This window comes from Scyliorhinus canicula, chromosome 17 (assembly GCF_902713615.1).
Source record: "Scyliorhinus canicula chromosome 17, sScyCan1.1, whole genome shotgun sequence".
NCBI lineage: Eukaryota > Metazoa > Chordata > Chondrichthyes > Carcharhiniformes > Scyliorhinidae > Scyliorhinus > Scyliorhinus canicula.
The window spans coordinates 36,443,420-36,467,057 of record NC_052162.1 but is presented as its reverse complement, the minus strand read 5'-3'; the positions used below and the strand labels follow the sequence as shown (position 1 = coordinate 36,467,057).

The following is a 23,638-nucleotide window of genomic DNA, read 5'->3' as shown; positions in this document are numbered from 1 at the left end:
ACTGTAACCTGGAAATGAAGAGCGAATAATAACAACTAAATATTCAATAAGCTTGTGATATTTTCTTTCACTTCGTTACCTAGTGGAAACATCGATTTTAATTAAAACATGGAGAGAGGAATTTGATATGAACATGTTAAACTTATTCAATAGTGTCATTCGGTGTCCTTATTATGCTTATGTCTATTGTGTCTATCTATTGACCATATTCTATTCGTCTATTCATTTCAGTTAATGTGGATCCTTACAATCCCAGGTCACTTCAACATCCTCTGTTTCCCTTCCATGTTACAATTTACAGAGTATTTCATGCAGCGTTAGCTGTCGCTCTTCACTTTCTCAGTAAAAGATTCCCGTAGGCCTACAAAATCAAACACCTCAAAGGATTTTTATCCGAGCAGTTGTATTTAGAGAAGCTATACATGAACAAGATGATGCCGTTTCATATGTAACACTGTCAGGTATTAGAACTCTTTTCGTTACAAACAGTATAATTATGGTATTTATATCACCTTTGAGAATGAGAGCTTCCATATTTTGACTTGTATATATTTCAGGATTAATTAGAACCAGTTTGAAGATTAGTGAGATCATTTATAATGAAGTGTATTAGTCACCAATTATTCAACAGCTTTTCTATCATTATTACTGCTACATAATGAATCCCCTGCACTTTTAGTTGGCGTAACAAATGCAGGGGTGAGAAAGGAAGAGTAGTTTAATTAGTAATTTATTTTAACTGTGTTTCTGCACACGAGACACCACATATATGCCTCATGCTCCTGCATGATGTTTTCAGGTTTGCCTTCTATTGATTTCAGTCTCCTTGATTAATAGTAAAGCTGTGCTACTGCATTTAATTATATAAATAACTAAAATACCACGTTTCTGTATTTTCCTCACTCATTCTCTGAACTCAAGATTTTGAGCAGAAAGCATGAACAAGTAAAATATATTCACGTCTGTGTTATGCATTGATGAACCCAATGGAAGTGTGTGCACAAGTTCTAATTACCTAAAGGCTGATCTCAATTCTTAACAGACGATAGATTTTCCCAGCTATCGGACCTTATTGATTTGTTCACTGACCTCTAATTCAACATAACATCTTGCATTCAAATATTGCAGTAAAATTTCACAATGGAACTCACAGGAGCATTATGAAGCAAAATTAGACACCAATCCAATCGGCAATTTTTGGCAGATAACCAAAGAGGTAGGCTTCAAGAGAGACAGTCTGAGAGATTTGGGGAGTTCGAGAGCGCAGGGCCTAGGCAGCTGACAGCACAGTCACTAATAGTAGGGCAATTAAAATTGGGGATGCTGTGTTTCACCGCATGGTCGGCATCTTGACCGCTCTTTTGGGGATTATCTATTCTCCAACTGTTTGCAACTCAAGTGCGTTGTCTCTCAAAGCTTCGCTTCATTTACAGCAAGAGTTTACACATTTAGATCTTTACACAAAGTTGGAACTTTTCCCCCTTTAAGATCTCTTGTGTTTCTCAATCATGTGATCTGACATCATTATTACATCAGCATCATGTGTGATTCTTTTGTTAACCTTTGCCACTCAATAAATCCAAGTTAGGTGAGCACAGATCCATCAGAGGGTTGTGGGGCTGGAGGAGATTACAGAGATAGGGAGGGACAAGGCTGCGATGGGATCTTAAATCTCGGATGAGAATTTTAGAATCAAGGCATTGTTTGACCAAAGCCCAGAAAGCGCAGAGTTAATGATGAACTGGACTTCATATGGGTAAGTACACAGGCAGCAGAACTTTGGATGACATAAAGTTTATGAGGGTGAAATGTGGGAGATCAACCAGGTTTTTATTGGAATAGTCAAGTCCAGAGTTAGCAAGGGCATAAATGTGGGTGAGAGCAGCAGAAGTCTGGAGATGTTATTGAGGTGGAATTAGGCAGCCTGAATGTGGACTGTGGTTGGATCACTACTCTGGATCAAATATGATGCAAACTTGCCTGCAGTCCAGTTTAGGCACAGAAGGTTATCAAGGAGAGGAATGGAAACGGGGAGCCAAGTTTGTTGTGAGGACCAAAGGCAATGGCTTCAGTTTTCTCAATATTTAATTCTGTAACGTTTCTTTTAGTGTATATGTATATATGTTGTATTTTAATAGAGGCTACAAGCTTTGCATTGATGATTTAGAACAACGAGATACTTCTATGAATGTTTCATATTAACATAATGAGAATGGGGATCTATATTAAATAGGTGAGTGTTTTAAACTAAACCTTCAAACTTCAATAATGGTTAGCTTATTTAATAAAGCATCATTGGTATTCTGCAGATAGTGTTTAAATTTTGTATTTTTTTTACGGTCCTTGTTGGTGTTATAATTGGACGGGAAGATCCCACAATAGAACCCTGGCTCAAAACACCGTAAGTTTTACTTTTTGTTATAAAACGTGGAAGAGCAGAGTCACAGGACCGCAAATTAGTTTTAACAACAAGAGAAAAAACATTTATTAAACATGAAAACATTGGAATATGACACAATACTCCTTTACTCCCCACGTAATTTAACAAATGCACACAGATTTCAAGACTAATGCAGATTTAAAGTACATCTTAAGCTACAATGGAGTAATTCACACAAAGTTCCTGGAAAGCACAGATTGGCTGAGGCCAAATACACACATTCTGCTCTGTAGTCCAAGTTAGTATCTACAGTTTTCGCCTCAGAATCCCAGCAGATAATGGTCACATGAGAGTTTCCAAACTCCACTCACAAAACCATCTCACAATAATGCTTTCCCTTAGTGGTTTACATTCTGAAATCCAATCCATGTTTTCAAATGACTTCTAAACAAATCTTCTGCTGCACTTTTAACAGCGGATCCGGTCAAGGATTTTACCTCAGCCCTTTTGGAATTCTTTATCTTACATGCTGTACAAACTGTTCATAGATGCTTTAACTCTCAATTCCCAGACTCTAGTAAAATGGCATCAAACATGATATTTACCGCTAAAGTCTGCTGTCCCACTTTAAATCTGGTTACTGAAATTGTCTCTTTAACTCGGAACAATTTGTTTACTCTTCCTTGAATTCCTTTGAACAATACCTTGATCTATGTTCTCTTACCATCAGTTGTCTGAAGGCATTCTTGCTGTCCCAACTCCCTGGTTATCTGGAATATAACTTATTCCTGAGGAAGCCTGCATCTATTTACCTCCCTTGTTCTATCCAGTTTCTTCTGGTAGAGTTGAGAGATGTTCACTCCCCGGTGTCCTGACTCCAACTACATTATATCCAACTAGAAGTATAATTTTAAAAGTTAAAAGAGCTAAGCAATGCCCATATACTTCTGCTAGCTATTTATTCTTCACCATAATCCTCTCTAAACACAATAGAATCACAGTTGGAATTGAAACCAACCCCGATAAACACCTTTTTCCAGCATGAATCTAACTATATATTTTACCCTTTCAGGCACAGAAACATTAAATTAAACCCACTTAAAACTATATCATATTTCTAATGTTTACCAATGCAAATAAAAATCCCTTAAAATTACTTCTGTGTTCCTAAATTCTTTCAGAGCAAAAAAGTTTGCTTTCATATAAAACTTTTATCATGTTACTCAGAAGAGCCACAAATCACTTCATTTTGAAGTCCTTTTGTCATATGAACACACATCGGAGCCATTCTGTACACAGAAAATCCCAAGATAGTAACACGCTGAATGGAAAGCAATGCCTCCCAAAGTATCTCAACCGCCTGATAACTCACATTTTGTTTTAAAAAAGGGAAAATATGGTGACATTTTCCAGGCATTACTGCTGGTGAGATCTTCTGCTCCCACTGATGGTAACCTCCAGCAACAGATTCTCCGGTGGTGGAAAATGCCGAAAATGGGAAAACTCATTGACAACGGCGAGACCGGATGATCCCACTGCCAGCCATTGGCGGGCTGTCTCCCCTGCTGCAAAAACATGCTGCAGTGTAGAGGGGGGCGTGGGTAATCCCACCCTATATCCATCACTGTTACAATTTCCCAAAAGAAAAGAGAAAAATAATGGACTCAGATGATTAAGAGAAGTTATTAAATTCTCGTCATTGACAATATCCTTCCAGCTATGTAAGATGATGGACATGCAGTAAATCTGTTGGGTGATATAGTTTCATATAGTGCACTTTTGCTGATGACTGAAGTAACTAACCCATGAGAGACAGGTTGTGCTATGAGCCTCAGTTATCTAGTGTTGTTGTGGATTGTTGTTTTTGGTGTTGCCGCCTGTTGTTCAGTCACTGTAATCACTGGTCCTCATGGTGGAGCATGTCAGTCCACAGGGGATGTTGCCATTTACCTCTGTCATTGGCAATGTTTAGGGACTTCATTTCATGCTTACAAACAAACATCCTTGAAGGGATGCTTTGGGTGTACATATGGTCTTCTGACTCCAGTTATTTCACCATGCAGATTATTCTTGGAATGTGCCCTTCATCGATTCTGTGCATTTGCCTGAGCCAGCAAGGTCTGACCTCTCGAACCCTTCAGCCTTTTGAGACCCCAGTTTAATCTGGCTATCCTCAGCATTATGGCACTCCCTGTGACCTTGGCAAGGGTCACCATTCCCAGCTGGCAGTGATGGACTACAGAACTGTCAGCCGATCCAGTTGGCCAGCGCGACTCTGAAGCAGGAGCTGTTGCTGAGATCGAGACAGAAGCCTTTCCTCAAAGCAATTAACCTTGTTCCTAGCATTAAATTACTGTGAACTTCTTTTGAGATCATGCCTGGAATCCTTCACTCGACTATTGAGAAAGGAGGGGGGGGGGAGGGGGATGTGGGGAGGAGGTGTTATAAGTTGCCTGGATCCTATTTTCATGGCGAATTTGCATTGGTTACGCCATGTTTCTTGGGGAATATGGGCTTCTCCAATGAGGAGGGTGGGGGGGGGGGGGGGGGGGGGGGGGGCCGGTACATTCATTAGCAGTGCAGCTGTATAAATAGAGCTGGCCAGTGTGGTACGCATGGCGTGGAGATGCCGGCGTTGAACTGGGGTGAGCACAGTAAGAAGTCTTACAACACCAGATTGAAGTCCAACAGGTTTGTTTCAAATCACTAGCTTTCGGAGCAGCTCCGTCACCTGAGGAAGGAGCAGTGCTCCAAAAGCTAGTGATTTGAAACAAACCTGTTGGACTTTAACCTGGTGTTGTAAGACGTTTTACTGTGTGGTACGAGCTCGAGAGGGAACCAGTAATGAACTATTGGTACTTTGTACATTTGTTGTAAACAAAGTTACTTTCTGTTTGACTCCAGAAACTCCTGCTGAATTCTTCATGGCCCTCACGAAAAGGGGGCAGAGTCCATGGTATCCCATAAATATCAGGCCCTTTCATTCAGACCAAGGGGAAACTAGATTATCAGATGTACCCATTGGCCAAGTCCTGAAATCGTTCATCCAGTCCTAAGCTTGACATTATATATTTGTGTCCATAAGTTCAAAGTGTTTGTGCCCAGTGCGAGTAATCTTTAAATGGAATTTACATAAAGTCTTGAATCGGCATTCACTTTCGGTTACCTAACACTCTGAAAAATTGGGACGGGTGCCCAATTGCCGTATTCCCAACATCTCCCAACCCGACTTAAATTTTCCTGTCCTTGCTCCAGTAGGAAAATTGGGTACCTGTTTGTAAACGACAGGGAAGATGCAAGGCTCCAAAAATAACCCAATTTTGCTGCTTTTTGATCCAGCTATTGCTGATCCCAGGGACCACCAGAGGAGGATTAGATGACCCTGGAGCAATGGCAGCAAGCAAACAAGTTTATTAATTAGAGTCAGAGAGCTTATTAGTAGTCACTTATAAGGTCCCAAACACTGGCATAGTTCAAGGCTTTCGCTGAAGATAATCCTTTGTCTTCTGGGCATTTTTGCCAATTTAAATGGGCAGTCTCCTCTTAATAAGACTGCACCTGGTATCCTACTGCAAGGTCACTTGCAATGCCTCCTGTTCCATTGTGTAAAATACATTAGGTTACGGCTAATGGAAGTCTTGAGGTCTGAACCTCCCCCCAGCAACAAGAGCAAAATTCATTGTCTAACCTCCAAAATTGCAATCAAAATAAAGTTTTAAACAACACATATTTAATAATTACATGATTATGTTTACATATTCGGCTGTCATTTGTGTCTTTTAACGCCTTCTGTGACAAAAATACTTAAAACCTCAATGTGCTGTACATTCAATACCTGCTCTCCAAAATAAGTGAAGGGAATTTTCAACCATGTCTGAGCATGTGCAATTTTGCAACTTTCCCTGCATGCATCAATAGGTATCTAAATTACTTTATTCCCTAAACCAATAAGGATTTGAGAGTTTATTTACGCTTTGAAAAGAACTGGCGATCTGAATTTTCCAAGCTCAATTTCAGGCATGAGATATTTAAAATACTACAATTTGCTTGTTCTCTTTTATGAACATCGAGATAACAGCTGGGATAAACACACCTGTGATTATGAACATCAGTGGCATTTATTTATTGAAGTCAAAATATTAAAGAGGATCTTAGAATTTTTCCATGCGATTTAAACGCAACTAAAGGTGGAGTTTTATTGTTCGATAACTTTACTCTGGCTGTTTTCCATGTCAAGTACAATAAGCTAGGATGATATTACCGACCTGACAGAAGAACTTCTTTTAGCCAGGCCAAGACTGGGAAAAAAGTACTAGATTTTCAGGGATATCGGGGAATGAAAAATAAAATAATTTGACCTCAACAATTAAACACATAACTTCCACTGAAAGTGAAAAAATGATTTTGACACTTGGTCTGCAAACGTAAAGTTAAATAGTAATGAGTATGATAAGGAAATTTATATATATATATATATATATATATAGCCACTAAAGGTGCCAAATAAATTGAGGATGAGACTTGTAAGCAATTTTAAGCCCTTTTTGGCTTAATTGTTGGAATACATGATTTGCATTTATATCACTCCTATCTTGACCTTGGAATATTCTAAAGTGCTTCAAAGCAAATGAACCACAGCTGTACAGGGAGTATGGGGAAGTTTATTGTCCTGAGTTAGACTGGGATAAGATAAAGGTGTATGATCAAAATAGCATGCACCCGGGACTTTTTTTTAAAATCACTATATTGCATGTTTGAAAAGGGACAAAGCAATGCTGAATCTGTTTTTAGGTGATGACATAAGACAAATAAGTGACCTGAAAGCTGGACAATACATGAATATGGGGAATGATCTAATGTAAAACAACAGAATTCAGTTCTGGTCGGGATTAATGGGGTCGTTCCCAGCGCTTGCTGCAGTGGCAACCATCCTGCTATCAAACAGCACTCTTATACTTTCTTGCCTCAGCGGGGAATATCCCGCCGAGAATGCATACATGTGCATTTCCTGCACGGAGGAATTCTGCTCAACAGTGCAGGCAGAGATCGGGGTGCCATTTAAAAATGGCGCCACAATCTCTCGAGCATCCAATATGACCCCCAGACCCACCCGACATGACTCACGGATTCTCCCAACACCCCAACTCACCTGTTGGCGGGGTCCTCAAGCCCCTCCACCCCCAACCTCCTATGGGCAGGGTGTATCCATGCCCAATCCCTAGTGTGGGCAAAATGCCACCCTGGCACCATGGCACTACTAGCTTGGCACACTGGCAGTGTCCTTACACATGGAGAAATGAATTGAAGTAAGGGGATGAATTTCCCCCAAAGTATTATTGGCAAACATTCGGAGTATCGAATGCAGTCCTTGCATTTAAAGGAAAATTTGTGCCATAAAGAGAGTACAATACAGATTCCAGTTGGCTTCTGGTAATTTAAAAAAATTATTTCATGAAGTGTGGGCGTCGCTGGGCCAGCATTTATTGTCCATCCTTAATTGCCCTCGAGAAGGGTGTGGTGAGCTGCTTTCTTGAACTACTAAACCCACAGTGAGGTTAGGAGGGAGTTCCAGGATTTTGTCTGGCGACAATGAAGGAACGGCAAAATGGGGTGTGATTTTTCAGGAATGTTTGACGCAGGCTCAAATCTTGTTATGGCCGCTAAATCCCACGAGAGTGCCATAAATGGATTTGCGCCAGGGAGATCTCAGTTTGAGATCTTTCCCACCCCAGTGATGTGATCAGATTCACACCCAGAAAGGTGTAAACATGATACCCATTAATTTAAATATTTTATAAAAAATTAAACGGTTTTATGCCGTACCTTCCAGCCCGGTGCGATGTTCCACGCCGGTGGCGTGACATCACGCCAGCACGATTCACTTCATGATGACCACTCCTGGGGTGCAGATTTGGCTGGAGACATCGGGGTTGAGGGCCGATGTTGAGCAGTATCCCCTGGGACCCTGGCAGCTGGGGGCATTGCCTGGGTGCAAACTCTTCTCCATTTGGGGGTGTGAGGACCTCCCATTATCCGTGGTGGAGGGGGAAGGGGAGGGATAGGGAAGAAAATTCTTCCATGGGTACTGTACATGAGTGAGAGGTCAACGTTATGAAGAAAGGATAATGAAATTGGTATTGTTACAGGGGAGAAAAAGCTGATGAGAATATAATTGAAGATTTTGAATTCATGAAAGGTTGTCAGGAGGACATAGATTCAGGATTTGTTTTATTAATTCGTGGGACATGAGCATCAAAGAAAAATTTGAGGAAACAACTCCCAATTTCTAATGGAATTATTTTAGAAAACAAGCTAACTTGAAGTTGAGAAGGTAGAAAGACAGTTCAATTAATTCCACTGAAAATAAGCATGGTACTTTGGCATGGGATAAATTTTATTCTAATAGGTGAAATTTAAATTATCCACATTTGTAAATCAGTTCAGTTTTCTATTATTCTGTAGAAATTATTTTACAGTATATGTATTGCAGCATTTTGTTCTTTAATTCCTTTACAAAAGGCTTTGGACATTACCAGGTTATTTATGTCACAAAGCTAATACTATTTGAGGATCTACACCATTGCTTGCACTAGAGCATGATTGCCTTCAAAAATATCAAGCCAGCATTTACTGCCCATTGTAATTTCTCTTGAGAAGATGGTGGTGAACTGACTCCTTGAACCAGTCTGTGCATTCAATGTACTTTTGGTGTGCTTATAAACAAAATGTTCCAGGATTTTGATCCCTTGTGAAGAACAAAGAAAAGTGCAGCACAGAAACAGGCCCTTTGGTCCTCCAAACCTGTGCTGATCATGATGCCCGAACTAATAAAAATAACTTCTGCCCTTACTCGGTCCATATCCCTCTATGTCCTTCCTATTAATGTATCCATTCCAGATGCCTCTTAAATGATCCTAATGTACCTGTTTCCACCACATCCTCTGGCAGCGTGTTCCAGCCACCCACCACTCACTGCGTGAAAAACTTCCCCCGCACTCTCCCTTAAACTTTCCCCTCTCACTTTGATAAATAGCTGGCTTTTAAAGCAGGCCAAGGCAGGCCAGCAGCACGGTTCAATTCCCATTCCAGCCTCCCTGAACAGGCGCCGGAATGTGGCGACTAGGGATTTCTCACAGTAACTTAATTGAAGCCGACTCATGACAATAAGCGATTTTCATTTCATTTCATTTCTGTACCCCTGGTAATTGACATTTCCACCCTTGGAAAAAGCCTCTAGCTATCCACCCTGTCTATGCCTCTCATAATTTTGGAGACATCTATCAGGTCTCCCTTCAGCCTCCGTGATGAAGAAGGGATGCATATAACTCTCAAAGAACAAAAGAGGAAGTTTGAAGAAATGTTTCAGTCTATGAGAATGTGCATGGCTTTACCATGGATAACCATTGAAGCAAAAACTATGAATATAATCTAAAAGGCCGTTGGATAAATATTTGAAAAAGAAAGAATGTAAGAGGATACATAAAATGTGCAGACTAATGGGACTATCTCAGTTAGCTCCAGGTCGGATGTTTGCACTGGGAAAAATTGTTTCTTCCCATTCTGTGCTGTAAATTTTGATAAGCCTGAATATATAGCCTTTAATAAATTTACAAGACAGTATATCATAATATGGAAGGCTTGAATTGTTAATTCACACAGTGTGAAATTTAAGAGATTACCAGCCAATCATATTTCTTTTAGGAAGTAGATTTTCCTACCATTTTCCTGTTATTTTTGTAGACAATCATGTCATATGATGTGCTGGCACAAGCAGTGATGTAGAGAATTGGTTTTGTGACATAAGGCCTTTGAAATTGCCACATTATTTATGTAGCGGAATTAAAGAAAAAGGTTACTGTCATTTATATATTATGAAACAATTTTCCCTTCCTACCCTAAGATAAGTGATGCCAATTATAGTCTCTCTGGAGAAATGTGCAGGTTCATACTACAAAGTACCATAATTTATAGTCTTATACACCAACAAAAAAGAAACAAATCATAATGTGAAAGCGTAATTATTTTATATCTGAATTGCTGTTATTGAATAGTTTCAGTATTATTCGTACATCCTGAGGTCATACCTTTAAATATACACAATTTAATCATCAACCATTTGTATCCATAAGGTTAATTATCAAGGATCAGGCTACATTCTGAGACTTGAGCATTTATGCTAGGGTGAATTGCATGGTAAATTTGAAAATAAACAGAAGAAGAAGGTTTCTGCAGTTATTTTTTGTGATAAAGTGTAATGTGGAAGCTTCTTTATCCATCATCTGGAACTAGGCTCCCCCCCCCCCCCCCCCCCCCCATCATTCCCCGTAAGACGATAATAACTCCGGCAAAATCCTCAGTTTCAGACTGGCAATTTAGATTGCTAAAATGTCAAGTTACCGCATGCGCAATAACATATTTTCATTTCTTTTTTCCAATTTAAAAATGAGATAATCCTGGAACAAGAGTTGGCAGCCTGACTCCCACTGATTATCTGACACAAAGCTAATTCCGAGGTACATGGCTAGTGAATTGTACCAGGTGCTGGACATTCAGGAAACAACTGCTTACCCTGCTGAACCAATTAAGATCCCAGAACTTGTGAAAACTTAGACCAGGGTTTTCCTTGATATCGACAAAGGTTGATGTCGGGTGGGAAAAGAGGTGTTGATGCCGCCGATGGCAATGGCGGCCATATAGTTTGTGGAACTTTGAAAAGAAAACTTTGAGTCAAGGGTCCCACGACATATGGCTGATGGGCGGACGGGTGATCTCTGATTCACCCGGCCCGTCATCAACTAAGTCATTTTTGGGTGCCATTTTTAAAGGCTGCCCCAGCGTACCGAGGCACTGCCAGGGCCTCAAGAGGGTACTCCCTGGGTAGTGCCCTGGGAGCCAGGGTAGTGCCAGGGTGCCAGGATACTACCCAGCCGTGACCCTTTCCCCACCGCACGCCCCCCCCCCCCCTCCCCCCAGAGTGCTGCGCTCATCTGTACTTCCCTGGGATGCCTGCTCACCAGGTGCATGCCTTCGAAGACCAATCGGGCTTTATGCCATTCTGCCAGCATGCCACTGTGAATGGATTTTTGGCGGGGAGTGGGGGATGATTCCGCCATATGGGCCTGGTAATGATTTGTGAATTATGCAGCCCGTCACTGATGGGGGCGGGGGAGGAGAGAATGTGGCCTGTCACTGATGGAGTGGGTGGGGGGGGAAATGGTGCCATGTTTTTAAGATGACATAAAATGCCCCTTGTACTTTGTGCAATTTATTTTTCCACTCCCGTCACTGAACCCACCCGCCAAAAAATACAGTATTCATTAATCAGCCACATTTAGATTAAAAGAAAATCATAGATCTTTCATTTCTTTTGAATGGTCCGATAACCTAGTGCATTGTTAGAAATTTCAAACACAACCCAAACATTAAAAATTGGTGGAAATGAGCAGTGAAAGACATAATCACCATTTTGCACCCGGCGCTGAGGTGAGCTTACCTGTTAAATAGCAGGAAAGGCGCGAATCAGTTTGCTATCAAACCATCTCATTCGGGAGATTAAAGTCGCATGTAACGGCTCCCGGGAATTAACCAGCTCCCCAGCAAGAAATTACGCGGGCATCATTCAATACTCCTTTTTAAAAACTTGAAGCTGGCGCAATGGCTGCTGAGAGGAACTGAGGAGATGGGTAGCCATTTCCATTTGCTGGCATGCAGCTTAAGGGCACTGGAGCTGTTGCCCGAGTGCTCTGGGGGGGATGCAGTGGGGCATCCCACGGCGGTTGGGCTTGGTCAGGGAACTGAAATGTTCCAGGTTGGGGGTCGCCCCTGGCCGGGGAGGGGGGGGGGATGAGGGGTTTTTGTCTTTGAGGCCTTCAAGCCATCTTTAAATATTGTGGATACCCATAACAGGGGTAACTACATCTGCTGTCTAACTGTCCTACCAAACTATTCTAGGACAGAGCCCTGTTCTTTGTTATATGTTGAAGGTCATTTCAATTCCCTTTGACTGTGAGGAGCCACTGGCTTCACAACTGAAGGTTACTGCTAATACAGAATTGGCCTTGTTAGTTGTGAGGGCACTCACAGCTGCTTTGCTGCTTGCTCCAGCTGCTGGCTGCAAATGCCTGGAGGCTGCTGGTGTTTCCTTCTTTTCCTGTAGCTGGAAAGGACAGGATTTTATAAGGTACCTGGAACACCGGGCTCTGGAGGACGTACGAGTCCAGAAGGCAATCCGGTTTGAAGCAAGAAGATGCTGTAGGACCCGGTACACAACATTTATCCAAATGACGTGGCAGAGAAATGACGCAAGAGGTAAGGGTTGTGGAGTCGTGGGGGATTTAAGGGTCCCAGGATGGAATCCCGAACTGATTGTTGGTCTCTCTCTCCTCCAATTCCTTACAGACACCGGAAAATGGATGGTGGTGTGGGTCCCACAGCGGCTGCCCTTACGATGCTGGTCACAGCCCAGCTGTCCAGACACCGGAAAATGCAACAGTGCGATGCAGACAACACACCCTGAAGACCCAGTCACCCATCAGGCCTAGGAGGAACCCAGAGGGGGACACCAGGGAAGGCCCAAGGTGAACAGGCATTGTTGGTCTTTCAAGGAGGTGACGGACAGCAAGTGCCACAGAAGACTTTTTCACAACAAAGAGACAGGGTGGCACCTGTGCCATATCCTTGCGGTATTGCCACCCTGTGGAGGAGGAGGACACTTGCTCCCGGTCTTTTATGCCGCCGGTTTTCTCCAGAGCTCACGTGGGGACTTGTATGGCATTTCCCAAGCTACAGCCCACAAGTATATCCATTAGGTCACGGTTGCCCTGTATGCCCGGGCATCAGACTTTATTAACTTTGTGCTGGGCCAAGTCCATCAAGATGCCTGGGCTGCAGGATTCTCCACCATCGCTAGGACGCCCCAAGTCTAAGGGGAAATGGATGGCACACACATCGCCTTGCATGCACCAGAGCATCAGGGAGTGTCTTTCATTAACAGGAAGGGGTTCCACTCCCTGAACATTCAACATGTGTGTGACCACCACCTGCAGATCATCTACTTGTGTGCTCACTTCCCAGGGAGTGTGCATGACAGATACATCCTGGGATAATCGGCGATCCCCAGGATCTTCAAGGACCACCCCAGGATGATGGGTTGGCTGTTGGGGGATAATGTCCTGGCTAATGACACTAGTGTGGAGATCAAAAACTGAGGCGATGAGCCAATATAACGAGGCCCATGTTGCCACCCGTGCTGTCATTGAGCAGTGCAACGGATTGCTCAAAATGCGATTCTGATGCCTGGACTGCTTCAATGGTGAACTGCCCCACACCATCTCAAATGAGAACACCCTGCTCTGGGATCCCTGGGGGCCCCCATCTTCAGGTCCTCCTAAGCTCACTTAGCACCATTTCCCCCTCTCGGACCCCCACCCATCACCCTCCCAGAGGCCACTACTTAGTTGCCCTGCATACCCCTTCAAACTGCCCATCCACCCTCCTTTCATCAGCATGGTTCCATCAGGCCCTGCCCTCAGGGCACCATTGTGCCACCACCCTGGCAGTGCTTGTGCCAGCTTGGCACTGCCACCCGAGCACCTGCCAGATGAGCAGTACCAAGGAGCCCATGTTCCGGGGGAGAGCCAAGGGGCCACCGTACTCTATCCCTGACGGCCCAGGGGCTTCCAGTGGCCCGGGGACCCCCACAGGGCTAACCCACTGCGCCACCATACTGCTGCTGGAATCCTCAATCTTCTTGATCTTACCTGGTCTACTACGTCGAGGTGTGTTCCCAGGATGCATATCAGAGGTGGAGGCTGCTTGCCATTTTTCACGCCCTTGGCGAACGCCCTTTGTAGGGCCTGGAGGCAGAGAGCCCGACCGATTTACCGGTGTCACTGGCTTTGCCATGTTTTTCTATTCTGCCGCTACCTTTGAGATGCATTGGTATCGGGAGGGGAGTTTGGAAGAACTGTGAAAGCTGTCGTCCCCTTGGTGGCAGGCCCGGGTTGGCCTCCAGACCTTCCTCCTCCCTGATGGTACCCATAGGACCCTGGGGGTCCCCATGGGACAAAGGGGCAACAGGGGTGAGTTCCATCGGCCTCTGATTCATCTGCCTCTGCCAGTCCACCCCCCCCCCGTTGTCTGCACCATGCTCTCGATGCCCAACCGATGCTCCTCAGCGACGGGAACACGCTCTGTGATGCATCGCCAATGTCCGCCCATGTATGGGGCATGTCCTTCAGTGACTGGGTTATGATGTCCAGTCCCTCGGCCATGGACGTCACAGACTGAGCCATGCCGTGGACAAGATGCTGGCGTTGTACTCCAGGCTTTCCAATGCAGCTGCCACCCTAGCAGTGTTGGCCTCTGTGCCACACATTGGGCTGAATTCTCCGCCGTCAGGATTCTCCGTTTTGCCAACATCAGGGGGGTATCCTGACGGCATGGGGCTGCCCCGCAATGGGAAACCCCATTGACCAGCCGGCAAAATGGAGAATCCCGACGGCGTGCCGCACCAGAAATCTGGTGCGGTGGGACGGAGAAACCCATTGTCTCCTGCCTTTGGGACTCCTCTAATTGGCTATGCACTCTCTGAAATGTTGCTGACATCTCCTCCTGAATCTCATGGCCATGTCCTGGCATCTGCATCAGCTCTGGGATGACCTGGGATAACATTGTCCAGAGGCTCATCATCTGACTGTGACTCAGCTGAGTCCCGAAATCCAGCAGACCACCAACTGCTGACTCCCTTGGATGTTCCTGACTCCACTTGATGTACATCAGCAACTGTGTGGTGCTCATCAGATTGTGCCCCTGTCCACTAATGTCGCCCATCGAAGTGTGCTACCTGTGACGCCTGAATGGTGGTCTCCTTGGAGTTCTCCTCCAAGGTGTTCTCTTGGGCCGTGGCGGGGACATCGACTCTGGATGGCCTGGCCCCATCAGCTGGAGATCCTGCAAAAGAATGGACATGTAGTCAGTGAGGGCGAAACGATCATGGGGCACATTTTTGGCAATAAGCGTTCAATACGGGCTGTGATCTTGCCAAAGCGGCTGTCGAAAAACACCCCGTCAATCATCGCACCCATAAATAAGCCTCAAATGCAATGAATGTTTCCGACCTCAGGTTACCTCATATATTGGGTAGAATGTTGTACCAGCAGCAGGATCTCAGTTGCCAACTGGAGAGCCAGTGAGATCCCCGCATCGTCTCTTTGTGGGAAGACGCAGAGTAGTACATGCCAGTCAAGCAGCTGACAGGTCAGCGGTGGACCATTACCTGGGATCAGAGGTCCCACCTATTGAAAGTTTCTGGCCAATCAGAGACCAGTAGCTCTTTTAAATTGCAGGGTTGCCGAGGTTTCGTTGGCAGCTGCTAGAATTATAACCACTCGAGGCCTCGGGGTTAGTGATTGTGAGAGGGGGTTCATTGCAGGGAAGGAAGACAGCGGGGGTTGATGTGTCTCTGTGAGTCCCCTGTCCCCATGTTGAGACCTTTGATCACGCGGAGAGTGGATTTGAAAGAGGGCCCTCCCTCAGGAGCCATTTTTGCTTATTGAGCACTCTTACGTTCATGCCATTTAAGGGCTTCCCGGGATAGGCGGGAAGGCAGTCGACTGGTGTTTCTGCCAAGCACTTTAATCGGGTTAGAGGCGGGAATGTGGTTGTATGCCCACCTGTCACCCTCCCACCTCGTTAAATATACCCCTGCCACAAAAACCGCCAAGTGGGGAGGGCACAAGTTTCAGCCCTTGGGTACTGCAAGATTAAACAGTAAAATATGAAAGCTGAACGTGCAATTAGTATTATTAGAAATTCCCAGTTAAAATTGCTGAAGTTAAAACACTCTAGCTTTAACCATGTCAAACATGCTACAGTGAATTGTCTTCTTCCTGTGATTAAATAATATGTTTTGTCTCAATTGGATGACTGTTGGGCGGGGAATCTGTCGAACCAAAAGTATGCATACTGTCAAGATTCAGCTCTGAAGATATATTAATTCAAGTAATCATCTCTTTTCACATATAATTTCTTTCCCACTGAATGCTGTTGCTCTAGTTGAATTGAATATGAAATGTTTCACTATTTGTTCTGAATGAGTTTATATTGAGAGTGTGGAAAATTGGAATATTGAGCAATCCCATAGGTCTGAAGGCAAGGCCGACAACCTTGAGCTACAGCGATACAAGAGGAAGTTTCTAAATGCAATTTTTGGGTTTCATTGAATTGGTTGACCTCTGACCGGGTAGAAGCTTTACATTTGACTCTGCATGTGACTTCAGTATTGTGGCAAGGGGAGGGAAAAATTGGTCTCCCCAGACCGACTGGAAGGGTCCATTTGTGAATGTGAGGTGAGCATAAGATCAGGCTTGCCAACTTTCTCAATCATACACAAGTCATGGACACTTGGGGCAGATATTGGAGGATGACTCACCACAAAAGGAGGGAATCAATGACTTCAGGGCAGCAAAAAGGGTGAAATCTGTTGGTGCATTGAAATATGTCTGGCCCAAAGGTGGGTTGAGTTTCACACTGTTCTGTGCGTGACCAGGAACAGTTTGGAACAGTAAATGATTCCACTTTGGCACAAATGGGAATGAAATTGGAAAAAAAAAGCACTTTACAATAAAGAACTGTTGTTCTGCTGTGAGATTAATCTGAATCTTAATACTTCCTATGTTTTGTATTTCTTGCAGGAAAATCAGTGAATGTGTTTCAGCGAGGCAGGGCCATTGACACAGGAGAAGTGGATATTGGAATGCAGGTGATGCAGACCATCCCACCGGGTCTGTTCTGGCGGTTACAAGTCACCACCGAGCACTCCCTCTATCTGAAATTCAATGTGTCATTGGCAAAAGATGCCTTATTAGGGATTTATGGTCGGCGGAACCTTCCACCTACACACACACAGGTACTGGCATGGTTTTCATTGACGGGGTTACTAACACTGAACAGTAAGATACAAGTAACCTACTTGTAACCTTGAATTGCAGGTCCAGTAGCATTCAACAATGCAATGAGAATATTCTCTGAGCAAGATCCCCCTCCACAGAGTGAGTTACCAAAGTTGAGAAGTAACTTCCTTCTGAGGCAATTTAAATTCTGTTTTCATTCACATTTTTAAAATGTTATACTCAGGATGTTGGCGCAGTTTGTAAGGATGGCATCTATTGCCCATTTCTACCTTCCCTGAGATGGTGCTGATGGACCACCTTCTTAAACCATTAGAAATTGTGTGATATTCTCTGTTATGATTTGATACAACTGATACTTTCTCAGCAGCTCACGGACAAATTTAGGTCAACCACATTAATATAGGATTGGAATCGCATTGGTCAGAATGGATATTTAGAATGGACTTTCTTCCCGAATAACATTTGTCAACCGATTTATGACAACCGGTTTATGGTGACTTTCACTGACACCGGGGGCGGGATTCTCCGACCCCCACGCCGGGTCGGAGAATCACCGGGGGTCGGCGTGAATCCCGCCCCCGCCGTCCTCCAAATTCTCCGGCCCCCCCAAAAAATCAGTCCTACGTGAATCCCGCCGCCCGCCTCGGAGAATGATGGGGACCGGTGCGACTCAATGGGCCGAAGCCACGCTCGTTTTTTGCCAGTCCCACCAGCGTAAATTGGAGTAGGTCCTTACCGGCGGGACCTGGCAGCGCAGGCGGCTCCCAGGGTTCTTGAGGGGATCTGGCCCCGGGAGGTGCCCCCACAGTGGACTGGTCCACCGTCGGGACCCACCAATCCGCGGGCGGGCCTGTGCCATGGGGGCACTCTATTGATCCGCACTGGCGGCTGTAGCAGTCCAACATTACTAGTCCAGTAATGTAACGATTACAATACAAAGCCCACGCATAGTTCAAGGGGATAAAGAAAATTGGTTATGAAGTACTAGTGAAGGAATATTAAACAACAGGAAAATTAAGATATTGTTCCCATTTCTGATTTCCTATGGATGCACATTATAAACAAGCTACTTATTTACTCAAGACACCAGAGCATCTTTGGTCACCAATACCAGGTGTAGATGAACTGACAGGATTATCACAGAGAAAGAGGTATGAACAGAGAGTATCACTTATATCTGAGGCGGAATGGTTCTGCCTCAAATACCTAATGGAGAAATAATGAAGCTCATCGCACATGTTCTGCAAGTGTGATTTCCTGAGCCATCAGTAGAAATTGGTTACTTGAATTTGATTGAGATATATTAAATTAGGCCACATAACAGGGAATTTTTTTCATTTATTCTTTCATGGGGTAAGGAGGGTCACTGTCAAAGCCGGCATTTATTGCCCATTCCTAATAGTCCCTTGAACGGAGTTGTTTGTTTGGCCATTTCAGTGGGCAGTTAAAAGTCAGCCACATTGCTGTGGGTCTGGAGTCACTTACAAACCAGGCCAGGTTAGGAAAACCAGATGGGTTTTCACAATAATTAATGATAGTTTCATGGTCACCATCCCTGAGACTAGCTTTCAATTGCAGGTTTTTTTAAGTAAATTTAAATGCCAACAGTTGCCTTGCTTGTATTTGTGCCCATGTCCACAGAGAATTAGTTTGGACCTCTTGATTACTAGCACAGCGACAATCCCGCTACGCCATTATCTCCCCCAATGAGGAAAGTCATGGGCGGAATTCTCTAACAATGGGGCTATGTCCCCACGCCGGCGTAAAAGCGGCGCCAACGACTCCGGCATCAATGGTCCCCGATAATGGGGAATGCTCCACTTCCTAGGGGGCTAGGTTGGCGCTAGAGTGGTCCCCGCAGCTCCAGCTGGCGTGGAGCAGCCCGCGTGAGTTCACGCATGCGTGGAAAGGCCGGCGTATTTCCACGCATGCGCACTATGTCTGCGTATTACCGTGCATGCGCAGGGGTTTCCTTTCTCCGCACCGACCCCGGGGCAATATGGCAGAGCCCTACAGGGGCCCAGCGCAGAGTAAAATAGGCCCCACGGAACCAATCCGCCCGCTGATCGGTGGGCCCCAATCGCGGGCCAGGCCACCGTGGCCCCCCCTCCCTCCCCTCCAGGACAGCCTCCGCAAACTCACCTTCCGGGTCCTGCCATGCGGGTCAGAGAATCCCGGCCCATGTGTCTACAATCCCTGTACATTAATCGTCAAGAATATTGTCAACTGACTTTGTTTGATCTTGCCCCTTCAGTTTGATTTTGTGAAACTCCTGGATGGCAAGCAGTTAATTAAACAGGAGACCAAAGCTCCAGACAAATCAAAACACACACCTCGGAATTTGATCCTAATGGCCCTTCAGGAGGCAGGATTCATTGAATACATGGATCCTGGAACATGGCATCTTGCCTTCTATAATGATGGGAAGAAGATGGAACAGGTGTTTGTCCTTACCTCTGTGATAGGTAAGTTCCATAAATTACACATTCAAATTGTGCTCGGAAAAATATTTAAATTGTGTTTAAAGCAGTGATCTAAACTTTTCTAAACCGCGTAAGATTTTGGAAAACAAAGCAGGAATTTTATGCCAGCCCCTTTCCACCATTTTACTCAATTCCCTATTCCTGCAGAAAAGTAACTTCCTGTGCAACTCATTCATGCTATTTGTTTCAAAGGCTTTTCTTGGGGATGATGTTCAAATAGGGCTGTTCCATGGGGCTGATGTTCAAATATATGTTTCCAAATGTCAAGCTCCTAAAAACAGTCGGCATCAGAAAATTGTAGGCATGCTTCCCACAGCTTTCATCCATTAAAATGAATCAATGGAAAATCAAGACAGGCATATTTGCTATTTTCTGATATCAACTGCCAACAGAAATGCGTCGTTAAAAATTGGTCATCGACTGTATTACCCTTGAAAAAAAGCCAAGGATTTATTATCTGGTGCTTCATGATGCAAGAAGTCCAAATGAAATACTTTGAAGAGCACTAACTGTTTTTGTGTAAATCAAATAGATGTGTGAAAGGCTTTATTCAAATTGCATAGACAAACTTTGGTGAACTGCATGTCAAAAACCCTTTTGTGAACTATTGAAGCATGGTTGAGAGTACAGAAATCCATTTGCTTGTTGAAACACCTGAGACCTAGACAAACATTGCTTGACTGACAGCTCTGTCACTTTGATCTGAGCTCACAATGTTTACTTACACGCAAAAAAAGAGATTTCAAGAATTTGCCGTTTCAGCCATTGACATTTTAAAGAGTCTGGTTGGTTGGGCTTAGGAAATTATTTTTTTTTAATGTAGAAAGTTATCAATGAATGACTTGTTTAAAGCTTCTTTTACACATACAGTCGCTATTGTGTTTCTTAGTTCTATACAGTGTATAGGCATTATAGCTGGGCAAGGGGACATGAGGAGCCATAGGGATGGGTGGGTATGCATACATCAGTCTGGAGGCATTGGGGGGCATGGATGTTGGTGGGGGTATACCTTGGCATGGGGAGCATGAAGAGCAATGGGTAGATGAGCATACTTTGACATGGGCATGAGAAACATGAGGATGAATGGGTAGGCATACCTTTGTCTGGGGTGGCATGGATAGCCATAGGAGGTAGGTGCATACATTGGCATTGGAGGCATGAGAAGGACCTTAAAAACGTACCTTTTTAAAGAGCCCCTAATGCACGCTATGGTTCATGACACCTCTGAGGGACCGTGAACCAAGACTCATTGAAAGCCTGGACCAAATCCATAAAAATCGTGAAGCACTAGGACATTCCAAACTCCACCAGCCTGAACCTTTTAAAGGTTCTCCCAAAAATCAAAGCTATCTAGCAATGGGGTTGAGAATCCCAAAATAAGCTTCTGGCTGCCATTTAAAAATGACTCCTAAGTCATCCTGGCTTGGTGAAACTTGAAGCCATTTGCTGAAATTTCACGTCCCCATTTTCCACTGGTGTAAATGGCGACGGGCACAAAATCTCATGTGCGGTCGAAAACGAGATTTGCGCCGGCAAGAACTCATGATGCAATCATGCCCCCTCGCCCCCCCACCACAGTCATTGACATAAAATGCATTTTAATACGATTAGCCAGACTTTCCTGCTCTATCTTCCCCCCCCCCCCCCCCAAATTCAGATCACTCCTCCCCCCACACACCCACCCGTCACTATGACATCATGTTGGTGACGTTTATAACAGGTCTGGAGCAAGATGAACCAGGCAATGGGAACCCACCAGAGATGCACAGGAAAGTCCAGCCCCAGGGAGGGGAGAGGGATATGCCAAGGCAGTCCCCTGGCACTGCACCAGCATTTCCCCATTAGTGCCAGGAGGCAGTGCCCAGATACTGCCAAGGGCAATGCTGGGGTGGCTTCATTTGGGAGGCTCACGGAGTGTGGGGGGGGGGGGGGGGGTGCTTCCCTTTTCCCCTTTCCCCGTGTGCATGGGGGAGGCAAATCTTTGGTTTTCTGTTCATTCTATTAGATCGGCAATCTATGAAAGGCCAACGTTGCCAGTGGAGCCTGCACTGCGAGTACGATGGTGTGGAATTCACCTCCAACATTTCTCTTCTCAAAGTGTTGGAAAATGTGACAGGAAAGGCTGGCAGCTGCATACCATTTTGCTGGCTTGGACCCAACACTTTTGAAAAGTAAAGTGGAAATTTTTGCCTATTCTGTCCAATTCTGCACACCACAATTTCGGAATGAAAGCATTGGGCAGGGTGCAGAAAAGACTTACAAGAGTGGGTGGAAGACTTCAGTTATGGAGATACATTGGTGATCCTGCAGCTGTTCTCGTTAGAGAAGGGTAGGTTGAGAAGAGATTTAATTGAGGCGCTGAAAAGGCGGTGAATCCCCAGGGGGCGGCGTGAATCCTGCCCCACTGCTCAGACGCCAGCTGCCGTATTCTCCGGCGCCGGTTTTCGGACGGGGACGGGGATCACACCACGCCGGTTGGGGGCCATTGGCAGCGGCCCCTCCGGCAATTGTCTGGGCCCCGATGGGCCGAGCGGCTGTCGGTTTCTGGCCAGTCCCACCGGCGTGGGTTGGACATGGTCCCACATGACGGGACCTAGCTGGTAGGCCAGCTGGTATGGTGCTCGGGGGGCGTTGAGGGGGATCCGGCCCTGGGGGGGGGCCCACGGTGGCCTGGCCCGCGATCCGGGCTGTGGTGGGAAAAAGGAAAACTCAGAAACAATCAGTCATGGATAAGAGCAAGTTCGTTTATTTTAAACTCTGCAGAGGACACGTTCCTCTAACCACAGGAGAGAGAGGAAGGTGCGCCGAGCGCCGCAACCTTCAGTCTTTATACATTCAAAAGATAAGCAGGTTAAACACAGGCATTCATGTAGACAATGGCTGGCTTTTTCTTCTTACTAGTATTTCTCCATTCCATATAAGGAGTTGTTTTTCTCCTGGCTTTACTATCTCGTCCTTCATACAGCTGGCATACCAGTTTTGCTCTCTCTCTCTCTCTCTCTCTAACCTTGCACACACACACACACACACAAACGCCTGCAGCTTTAGTTAATCACACTATTAAGCAGTTATTCAATATTGAGTATTAAAATTGTCCATTACAGGGCCCACCGATCTGCGGGCGGGCCTGTGCCGTAGGGGCACTTCTTCCTTCTGCGCCGGCCCCTGTAGAGCTCCGCCATGGCCGGCGCGGAGATGACACCCCCCTGTGTATGTGCCAGAATACGCCGGCTGGTCTGCTCATGCGCCGAACCACACCGGCAGTTCTACGCATGCGCAAACTCACGCAGTCCCTTCGGCCCCGGCCTAGTCCTCGGAAGTGCGGAGAATTCCACGACTTCTGGTCAGCCTGACGCCGAACTGGTTCGCGCCATTTTTTACGCCGCCATCGGGCCCCCTCGCTGAGAATCCCACCCCTGATTTAGGTGTTTGCCAACATAAAAGTGTTGACACGAGGAAAAATCTCTTCACACAACAGATGGTTAAGATTTGGGACGCACTGCTTGAGAATGTAATGGTGGCAAATCCAACCACTGCTTTCAGAAGGGAATTGGAGAACTATCTCAAAGAGGCAATAAATGCTGTGCCAGCTGAGTAGGTCTTGCAGAGAACCAGCATGGATATGACAGGTCAAATGGCCTCCTTCTGTTCTGTAACCATTCTATGGTTCTATGATAAGAAGGCTAGATCAAAAGCAGGCAAGGAAATTGAGATACAGGTTGTGCATGACCTGACTGAATGGTTGAACAGATTTGTGGGCCTGAATGGCCTACTCTTTCTATTCATAGAATAGATTTGGGCAGTACGGTAGCACAGTGGCTAGCACAGTTGCTTCACGTCCAGGTTCCCAGGTTCGATTTCCG

At 45.1% G+C, this 23,638-nt stretch overlaps 1 protein-coding gene across 5 annotated transcripts in view; it reads left to right on the top strand.

The window, feature by feature from the left end:
• The window catches only part of tenm1 (teneurin transmembrane protein 1), a 1,865,819-nt gene that overhangs the window by 1,559,305 nt on the left and 282,876 nt on the right, over positions 1 to 23,638 (top strand). For all 5 annotated transcript variants that reach the window (XM_038774907.1, XM_038774908.1, XM_038774910.1 and 2 more), the window contains 2 exons: positions 17,074 to 17,288; positions 19,547 to 19,757. In XM_038774907.1, the coding sequence (XP_038630835.1) occupies positions 17,074 to 17,288; positions 19,547 to 19,757 (426 nt within the window). The remainder of the gene's footprint in view (positions 1 to 17,073; positions 17,289 to 19,546; positions 19,758 to 23,638) is intronic.